Source organism: Platalea leucorodia, assembly GCF_965183815.1.
Source record: "Platalea leucorodia genome assembly, chromosome: 1".
Lineage (NCBI taxonomy): Eukaryota > Metazoa > Chordata > Aves > Pelecaniformes > Threskiornithidae > Platalea > Platalea leucorodia.
In genome coordinates, this window is record NC_138823.1 from 161,718,656 (window position 1) to 161,729,448 (window position 10,793).

Here is a 10,793-nt window from a genome sequence, read left to right on the forward strand (position 1 = left end):
CTCTCCCAGCAGCAAAGGGATTTTATTCTGACTGCTCTGATGTGTGACTGAAATCATTGCACTGGTGTATTATTTATTCCCGAATGGATGGGCCTGCAGGATTCTCCTTATGTAAAACAGTTTCCTTAGGCAGTTGTGCAGACTAAGTGGGGGCGCTGCATACTGCAGCTTTGGAAATGGGAACCTCACAGGTATCATGAGCTTCTGAACAAGACACTGAACTAGAATTTCCAGATTCTAGGCTCCCCTATGTCCATAAATCAGTCAAGTTTGCCTACTGATAAAATAAGAGTAAACTTGCTTTTATGGCAGACTTGAGTTCAATGCTTGAAACTTAGCTAAAACTATGGTAACAGAGTGAGGAAAGTTACTGTCCCCTGATCTCCAAACATGAAGAAGCTAACAGTAAAGGGTTTTGAAAATCAGGTGCACTTGAGAACTAGGACTTTCTAATATTTGAAGTTTTCAGTTTTTTCCTGTTTAATTTTTACTACAGCTGCTTTAGGAAAAAAAATAATTTTCTCATTAGACAATGTGCCTGTGTAATATTTCAGTCTCTTGAAATGTAAGTATAGCAACTTTCCTCCTAACTAAAACTACTCCACTAACAAATCAAAATTTACTGGAATTGTTCTTCCATAATGTCCTTGGGAATTAAATTGAAAGACTTCTCCAAAGGCAAAATGCCTTCTATAAATAAGCTCCAGTCAGTACAAGGCACAGTAATATGCTAGAGGAGCCCCAGAAAAGGACATAGCGTTTGTATGAAAGTGCTTACACAGGAGTTAGTTACTTAGTCCATGCATAAACCTGCACTGAGTTTTAAATCAAGGTATTCAAGGTCCATGTTTAATTAAGATAACTAATTCAAAGCACTTTAAAATCAATTTAAAAGTATTTGCAGAAAATAATATCACTAATTTAGTTCAAATAGGTTTATAGAGTAGGTAAGTGGCTAGATAAGGTTATAAACTTTCTGTGATACTGATTTAAAAGTTGAGGTTGCATTTGCTGAAATGTTCTCAAGTGTGTCATTGCAAGTATCTAGGCAAAATGATCATGAATTAATTTTGTAATAGTTTTCATAGTGGCCTCTTGCTAACATGGGATTTTTCTTTCAGTTATTCCTTTAGCTTTATTTGGTTTTCTTGTTGTCTACAGATTTGGAGATAAAACAAAAATAACACTCCAGTATAATGATAGGCAGGAGTACAAATCAGCAAGACAAGTAAATAGAAAGCTAATGTATACCACATATCAAAAGGCAATGAATTTTTTTTACGTTATTTCCCACCAGGTAGTTTCTTGTTTCATATGGGCTAGTTGTTATCTAGTATTTTCTCCAGATTATACCTATACCTATTATGCACATCTGTGTTTTATCTTTTTTTTTTTCTTTCTAATCTTTCCTTAAAAACTGTAACCACTGTTAAGAAAAAAAAAATGTAGCTATGATTCTTTATTAATGTGTCATGCCTACCCAGAAATAAAAATCAGCATCTTAGTGGAAAAAGACCTGGGGGTTTTGGTTGACAGCCGGCTGAATATGAGCCAGCAGTGTGCCCAGGTGGCCAAGAGGGCCAGCGGCATCCTGGCTTGTATCAGGAATAGTGTGGCCAGCAGGACCAGGGAGGTGACAGTGCCCCTGTACTCGGCATTGGTGAGGCCCCACCTTGAGTGCTGTGTTCAGTGTTGGGCCCCTCACTCCAAGAAGGACATGGAGGTGCTGGAGCGTGGCCAGAGAAGGGCAGCGAGGCTGGTGAAGGGTCTGGAGCACAAGTCTGATGGGGAGCGGCTGGGGGAGCTGGGGTTGTTTAGTCTGGAGAAGAGGAGGCTGAGGGGAGACCTTATTGCTCTCTGCAGCTGCCTGAAAGGAGGCTGTAGCCAGGTGGGGGTCGGTCTCTTCTCCCCAGTAACAATCAATAGGGCGATAGGAAATGGGCTCAGGTTGTGCCAGGGGAGGTTTAGGTTGGATATTAGGAAAATTTTTTCACTGAAAAGGTTGTCAGGCCCTGGCACAGGCTGCCCAGGGAAATGGTTGAGTCCCCATCCCTGGGGGTATTTAAAAGATGTGATATGTGGTGCTTAGGGCCATGGTTTAGTGGTGGGCTTGGCAGTGCTGGGTTAATGGTTGGACTTGATCTTAAATGTCCTTTCCAACCTAAATGATTCTGTGAGTCTGCTGCTTTTACTGAGGATGAGTGGAAAACTCTTCAGGAGTTACTGTGGTGTACTCATAGCTATTGGTAATAGCTAGCACTTTTCAGCACTGTCTTAAGGGCAGTCGCTTCCAGGAGGCAAGGTGCCTGCCTATCTGCTGGTGGTGGCTGGATTGGTGGGGAACACTACAGAGGTGGGGTCTGAAACTGTGGAGTGGCATAGAGGAAATAGTGTTTGGCCAGAAGGAGTAAAATAGCATTATATTCCATTATATTTTTTCTGTTTTTGTGGACCTAACGAAGTACTGTGGTACACTCACAGCTGTGAATCTCCTGCAATGGGAGCATAGGCTCTGACAGATCTGTGCAAACATCTCTAGATGAAGTATCCTCCATCAAGCACAACAAAAATCAGTGGAATTGTATGAAGGATTAATGATTTGAAGTTGTGCTGGATGCAAAGAAAATGGTAGTTTCTCTTAGAAATGGGTAGCACTGCTATCTCTGACAATAGGATTTTATTTACACATTGGTATTAACTCTGTTTTCGAGATATCTTATGAGGGGATGGTTTCTCTTTCTTGCTGAGAAGAGTTTGTGTCTAGAAGGACATATACCACAGCCGAGCCTCTTTGGCATCTTATTTTTTTTTTGGCTCACTTCTTTTGTGTGTGGATGGTGTGATTTTGAGACCGTGGTGGTAACTGGGGATGTGTGCTTGCAGACTGTTTGCAGGGATCATGAAGAGCTTTGTGGGCCATCCACCTGATCCTCATTTTGCTGTCCTTTCAGGGCTCAGGTAGATATGGAATGGTTCAGCAGAGCCAGTTGCTGCCAGGTGTATAGCTTGACATTAATGTCATCATGAAATGGGGAGACATTTCAAGTCTTCCGTTTTTCTGAAGCCTACATTTGAGAAGGAGACCTGTCTGAATACTTGGAGCCAGAAGTGGGTGATACCTAGTTCATGTTTTTATCATTGAAAAGCACCCGCAAAAGAGGGTCTCCTTCCTCTAAAGATCTTGCAGGAGGGGAGACCAGCAATAACTACTCATGTTTAAAAACTTGCACAGGTTTGTGGTGCAGTTGTGCCACAAGAGAAAATGTTAAACCCTATCTATAAAAAATAGTTGTACTACTACAGTTATATTTGTGTAGTTGAGGTGGTTATATCCCTTTTGTGCATGGGCAGTTCTAACAGCAGAAAGATGCATTATACTTCTGGTGAGGAAGGTATGTTGATATACGGTATCGGGGAGCTAAGTAATTATTTCAGACTTTTGTTTCCTAATGAAGTACTGGGAACAGATGGGAACCAACAATATGTTATTATTGAATTTATATATAAGAAAAAGGTGACATTTACTAAGTCTCATTAAAACAACAATAGAAATGAGCAGATGTTTTATTCATTGATTTTAAAAATACATACATTAGAAAGTATCTTGAATATCTTTTTTCGAGGAAAGTCAATGATGAAATCATATGTTTTATGTACCAATCATCTTCAATACTGTTTCATTTGTTACTTGTTTATTGTCTAATTAAATAGTACCATTCTGAAATTTGGCCTAGTTGCTTCATCAGTGGTTCTACTTGTCTTTGCTATAGCTCTTTCAGATATTTCAAATATTGCTGTGATAAAATCTTAGTTTCTAAAATCACTAACCTGAAAATAGGAGAAAAAAAAAAAAAAGATAAAATTGCTCTTATATCTCAAATAACAAAAGTGAGTATCCGTCATTGCAGTCCATCATCTTCATGAGAACATCTCATTTTACACTGTACTGTAAAACAACAGATTATATAGTAAGGATCTTCCTTGGCTAATAAAAGTAGTAGACCCTCAGCAGGTCAATCAGTGTAACTAGGAAGACTATTTTGCTATTTTAAGTTTTAGTCAAGTCTTTGACTAAGTTTTATGTATTACTGAATGTCTTCATTGTGAGACATATAATCCAAGCCTCCTTGCTGCTTCAGAAATTCTGGGCCCTTTTTTATTAGGGAAAGGGTAAAAGTTCAGTTTATTGTAGGCTGGCATGCATTTTGTAGAAGAAATGTGTTGGTATGTCCAAGCTGCTGAAGTGGCTGATTTCAGAGGAGGCTTTTGGCAGGTGCTTGAAATGTTGCTGCCGTTCTCTTTGCTGCAGCTGGTCAACGTGCTTGAACTTCCCAGTTGACTGAGCGCAGATAGTTCACTTGCTCCTTCTAATTCCTTGGGTTGCAGTGTGCCGTTTCCCTGTGAAATCAGTCTCTGATTGTCGAAACTGCACGGTCCGTTCTTGCAGTGGGAAAGATCCCAGGAAACCCCTTGACAAGGGGCTTGCACCAGGCGGTGAATGCCCAGGTGGGTACGCCATAGTGAGTTGTCTTGCACGGTGTCACTGCTGGTCGCCTCCAGTCTGACCTTTCTGACAGGCACACGTTCTGTAAACGACTTGGATCTTCTAACTTTTTTATTAATTATAACAGCATTGACCATTGATTCTGGGAGAACAGATTCATTTTCACCTACAAGAGAAATGCATATATGCACATTACTATGGTGGGAAAGATTAAGGGTGTAATTTCTGTGGCATAAACTCAACTAAAGAGCTTTAACAGATGAGTTTAACTGTACTCTTTCCATCTGTGGCTGAGAGTAGTGCAAGTTCTTTTGATGCCAGGTTATGGAGCAGAAATATTTCATGCTCAGTTTTGCAGTTCTGGGGACATAAATGGTGCCCTAGGGTTAGTCAAATGAAAATGGAGATTTATCAAGTCAATATTGATCTAACTGGTACTCTAAGACTCATTAACAACACAGATTGAGAATTGACTTTCAGTAATTATTTGCTTGTAAGCCAAAATTCTTAAGGTGAGCAGGGACTTTCTCCGTGTGTTGGTAGGTGCTGTGATTTGAAAGACAAAAATGTTCTCTTTGATACTGTTTGAAGTTTGTATTCACAACTTAAAAATACTGTGACTGCTTCTAGATGAAACAATTTGTGAATTTCTTTCTTCTTTTTCTTAATGAGGGATTATTAACACATAGGCTTGTATTTTAATATTTTACTGCAATTTTACTATTGTAGTCAGTATAAATGGTGTGCAGTAAATAGTTTATCACACTAGTGTTGCTGGTATGATCGCTTAGAGGAAAAAACTGCTTGCTCCATGAATGGCATAGAGTAGCTGTAAGAGTGGGAGAGAATCTGGTCAGTATGAAAGTTACTGTTAGAATATTAGGGATAGAAATGCTAATGCTACTGTAATTACATGTAGCAGACATCAGATTACTGAACATGTCTGCCTTTCTGTGCTTTGAAAATGAATAGAAACTGAACCATTACACTAAAGATAAACAGTGCTGTTGGCATTGCAAGTATTAATGAAATATACTTCAATTAGTATAAATACAGTTTAAAGTAGGGATTGTGCAGAATGCTGACCTTATTTACAGGGTTGAGTTATAGGAACTGTGTCTGTTGCAGTATGAGTTATGAAGCACATTAAAGTGAAAAAAGTAGACATAGAAGAGTGCTGATTATATTCTGAAACAGAATATCTGAATAGCCATTTTAAAAGAATTGCAGCCCTGAATTTGAAATGAAGCTAGTTCAAATAGGATGCTGCCTTTAAAAAAACCAACAACACAGCCTCCCCTTTATAACTGTTTTTTGTACCATCTTTACAAGGAGATATTTGAAGATGTCAGCTGCAGCTGATTTACTGGCAGTAAATGAACCTGTACAACATGGCTTTGGCTAAGGAGGGGCTTTCACCACTGTTTTTGGCTCCCACTGCTGAAGCAACGGCACCAGCACGGATATTTCTTCTGCTCCTTGGGTTGACCACGTAGGGTTGATCTGGTAAGAGCTGTTTGCAGCACGGCTCTGGGAGTGAGAACTGTGTCAGCTCACATCTTCTGCTCTCCTGCAGGGTTAGCAGGAGAAAGGAGACTAAACCACACGCAGAACTTAGAGAGACAGATGTGTTTGTACATATGTCTGTACAGTGAAGTACGCTAACAGAATTTCCTAGGGTGAAACCATTCACAGCGATAAGAACACACAGATCTCTATCATGGAACAGTGAGAATCAAAGTTATGACTGGACTTTATCCAGGAAATAAAGCTGAACTTGGGTGGCTGCAGGAAGTCCACTTCAAAATAGATCCCACCATGTTCTGCAGAACAGCACAGTATAGCACCAAGCTACAAAAACTGGGGCTTGTTCTGTATATGTGAGAGAAAAAGCAAGAGAGAAGGAACTGAGGGACTCCGAGGTGATGCAGCTTTGCACGTTCTTGTGGATGTAATTGCACTCTTGCCTGAACTGGCATTGAAGAATTATGATCTGGCTTGAGTTGATCGGAGAGTTCAAAGTAATGCATCTAGTCCCATTTTAATAGTCTGGGCTGGTTTTGAGTTCAGGTTTGATTTGATTCCTTGGCTACAGGTGCAGCACACAAAATTGAGCAACGACCTCTGATAGAAATGTGAGAGTCCTGAACCACTGTGTGTGGACTTAACACACATTCAGCACTGTCTACTCTTCTAAACAAAGCTTTAATTAGACACAGCTTTGGTCTCTTTTTTTTTTTTTTTTTTTTTTAAATTGTGCATAATAGCCTTCTTGCAGGGTTGTTTACCATTTGGCCTTTTTCATATGCTGTCATTGTAGACAGAGACTTTTAACGTTCTGGAGTGACAAAAGTTAATCTTATTTCAAGTTAGCTTGGGAAATTCTTGGAAGAGGTTTCTGCAGTCAGAGCCCCAGTGTTTATTCTGTTGTGACTGCATGAGCTGAATGCTCCCATTTAACTCCTAAAGTAAATACTGTTTTTCAGCTTCTTAGCCAATAAATAATGAATACACTGCTGTATTATGCCCTAGCTGGCGGCTTTCAAATCTTGTCATGCTCTTTGTTTTCGAATAATCAGGAGCAGGCAGAAGCATGAACGTGGCTGTGTGTATTGGGGCAGGAATGGAAGAAAGTTGTTTTCAGGTGACTTCTCAGTTACTAACCCACCAGTCAAAAACCTAGAGAAGTTAGAGAATCTTGAGTCCCGTTTAAAGGTCCACAGTTTCATGACTCTGGCAAACAGGTAGTGACATACAAAGCTAAAAGTCCTCAAGGAAACTTGGAGTTACCATTCCAGCTGTGGTGCAGTAAACCTGAAATGCTCAAAATCCCTGTGATACCATGGCAAGACAGCTGGTCTGTCTGGCAGAAACAATTTAGAGTTTTACTAGCTACAATAAAGACCTTTGGCAGGGATTTTTAAGACCATGAGTGACTGAAGGTGCCCTCCTTCCATGATGTTTGAATCTCATGAGGTTTTTGTGTCTGGCCTCTGGCGTTTTTTTGTATGTGTGGGGTTGCGGTGGTGCTGTCACTGTCATCTCCTTTCCAGCCCAGCCATAGCCTTACCCTCTAAGTAGGGAAACAGTTTGCTGCTGTTACAAAATACTGGTACATACGTGGATTGCCTTTTGGTACTAGCTGGAATTTCTGGATAGTTGAAGCTCGTAACTTAAGGAGCATAAGGCAGTAGGCTATCCTGATATGGCAGTGTTCATTTCTGCTTGACATGATCTTGGAATCTGATGCATGTAACAGGTTCAAAGTGCTGAGCTATGTAATAGGTTTTTCCAGCTTCCAAACCATAGGAATGTATAAGATCAACTTGAGGACAGTGAGAACTCAGCATAACAAAAAAACCCCAAACTTCAGCTGCTTCTAACAGTAACATTAATCCTTTCCACACAGGTTGTTTAAAGATAAAAGTGCAGTGCAGTAGGTCATATGGTTTTGTGGATGTTTTGAGTTATGTGTATGTATATGAAAATATTTGTATGTGAACTTCCAGCCCTGCTGAATTTTAAACTTCCCAGAAACTGTGCAGTCCTACTTTCTTATGTCTTTTCTTTAATCTTCAAATGGTGTCCTTGCAAAAATCTGATCTGATTACATCCATTATATCCGAAGCTTCATTTGAATTAATCTGAATACAGACTTATGCTTCCTTCCTTTAACTGACTTACACTTTTGCTATAGCTGATTAGATGGGTTGTTTTGTCTTCAAGTTAGTTGCCTTTTCATACCTGATAAAATAAACTTGTATATATCTCTCTATCTATATTTTCCTCTTGGAGATTTAAATTCTTTTCACATAAGAATGTCTAGACATTTGGATGAAAGAATACTGAAGAAGTGAATCTGTTGTATAGTTCATAATTATGTGTTTTTTCAATTGTTTTGATGATATAGACTGACACAGCCAAAATCTAGAACTGCTGAAAAATGTAGAGGAAAATGTAAGGAATGAAATAACCTAAGTTCTGCATTTGTTGAGCTAAATACTAATATGAGAGGTGAACAACGCATGTTTTTCATGTTGCAATTAAATTCAGAAGACAGCTTCATTAATTGGCTTAGTATTCTCAATATCACTTTAACTTGGAAAGTAAATGAAAATATATCACTGTAGTATTGTAAGCAGTAGTTAACTAAAAACTTTAAAATATTTGGAAGTTTCTTATATAAAATCTGCCTGATGTAGCAGGCAGATGAGCGGTATATATTTTAATTTGCTTTTCTATTTATGTACTTTCCAAGCAATACACAGTGAAAACACTTTGAAAATGGGACCTCTTATTCAAAGCTTGTATCTTAGTTACCCACTATGACTCTTAGTATAAGTTATTTTTTAACAAAAACCCAACTTGTGCTAGTCACTTGATATTTGCTATTGCTTCCTGTAGTCTTGTAGGACACATTTCTTTATACAGATAAAGAAGAAGGGAAAAAGAGACAGAAAACCCAGAACTGCTTGTTCTGATGGAAGCATTCAAGAGAGCAGAAATGTTACAGAATACATTGCACAAATACACTGATGATAGACACGAAGTATGTGGCTCCTGTAAGAGTTACCATTTATGTTTAGAATTTTACTTTACTGACATAAAACCTATAAAACCTTATCTCAAATATTCATCTGTTTCAAATCCATGTTAGTGTTTCACTGCCGTGAAGCTAACTGATATAAACATAAGACTGCCTTTCAATGAAACAAATAAAAACCGAAAATGACAGAGAAAGAATTCAGTTTGTACCTCTCTTGAAGCTGAGCATAAAAAGAACAAAGCTAGGAGTTATTAAAGATTTAAAGCAATAGTCTTTACATCTACATTTGCATTGTTTCCTATAAATATAAGCATACCTGTTTTAAATACAATAATGTGTGATTGCAGTTTTTGCTTCTGTTTTATATGGCCATACTGCTCCTCAAGTAAGCTTACATCCATCTTGGTTGGCTGCTTATCATGATCTGAAGCCTGTTGCTCTGAGGTATGAGTCACTAAAAAAATACCAGTCATGTATTTGTAAGCCTTCACCATCTGTTGCAACAAGGAAGAAAAAGTCATGCAGAAGCAGGACATTTCCTTCATTGTGTTGGCAAAAAAGCAAATAAAGTATGAAGCATCTGAAATTCTTCCTAAATGAAGAAGTAACTTTCTTCTAAGTACAGTGACTTCTTTCAGAAGTTGCGTGGTCTACTCTGGAGTTGTGGATTTCAGTCAGCTTGTTTTCATGCGGTGTGTCTGGAGCTACTGCATACAGAGTTCATGATTATAACTGGGTAGTTGGATTTAATGTTGACTTAAGGTTGTGAGCATATGAAGCTTTGCCAAAAAAAACAATGAAATATAAAACCTCATTGAACACAGTCAGGTGCACAAAGGGCTGGGTAATACTGGTTTGTGTAGTAATGTTAATTCTTAAAGGGATGCTGTCATGGTGACCTCCCCAAGACAGTAGTTCCACCAGGGAAATCTTTCTTCAGGTTTCTTTCCATGTATTTTGTGTCTTTTCCCCTCCACTCTCCCTTCCTTAACTTTCATCCAGTTTCATTCTTGCTGCTGCCGCTTAGGGCAGCGGAGTGGGAGGGGAGGATTTGTTATACCTTAATAATTTTGTGCTTCTTGCTCCCTTTTAAGACTGTGTTAAAAGTATTCAGGCCTGGGTGCAGAGTCAAAACAGTATGTGCCAATGGCACTTGGAATTGGGAGGCTGGAGACAGGAATGCCTTACTCTGACTCATTCAGTTTTTCTGCCTTTCTATAAAATGAAACAAACTATAGAAATGATCATTTCCTTACTGAGAGCTGAACAAACTCTTCAAATGCATGGTAAGCCACAGTTTAAAACTTATCATACATGTCATAGTATTATCTAATAATGAGGCAAAAATTTTAAAAATACATGGCTTTTGATCATATCAAATAAAGTATGAGACTGTGTCTGCACTATGAACTGCAAGTTTCTCTCCCTGAAATAGGTCCATCTGATACTGTTGCAAGGGCTCAAGAGACTAGTATGTGAAAAAATAATGCAGTTAAACAGTAGTTTTAATATAATTGTGCATCTGCTAGGTTCCTTGCAGTAAAAAACATTGCATAAAAAAACATTGTGAAAGGGCAGTATGTGGAAAGAATGCCGGAGTGCTGTATTTTTCCAGTTACTGGCAGAAATTATGTGATGATTTGCATCAGAAATGATTTACCGAATCGGGCTCAAATCCTGCAGATCTGGGGAATCCCTTTGGCAGTTGTGCATACGCAGGTGACAGGACTCCAGTTACGCAGT

At 38.9% G+C, this 10,793-nt stretch overlaps 1 protein-coding gene across 1 annotated transcript; it reads right to left on the minus strand.

The window, feature by feature from the left end:
• Positions 1-4,098: 4,098 nt before the first annotated feature.
• LOC309593978 (uncharacterized protein C9orf152) lies at positions 4,099-9,595 on the minus strand (the record flags this gene model as incomplete). The annotated part of the gene is made up of 2 exons (XM_082319181.1): positions 4,099-4,670; positions 9,367-9,595. The coding sequence occupies 2 exons, from the start codon at positions 9,593-9,595 to the stop codon at positions 4,099-4,101; spliced, it is 801 nt and encodes a 266-aa protein (XP_082175307.1).
• Positions 9,596-10,793: the final 1,198 nt, after the last annotated feature.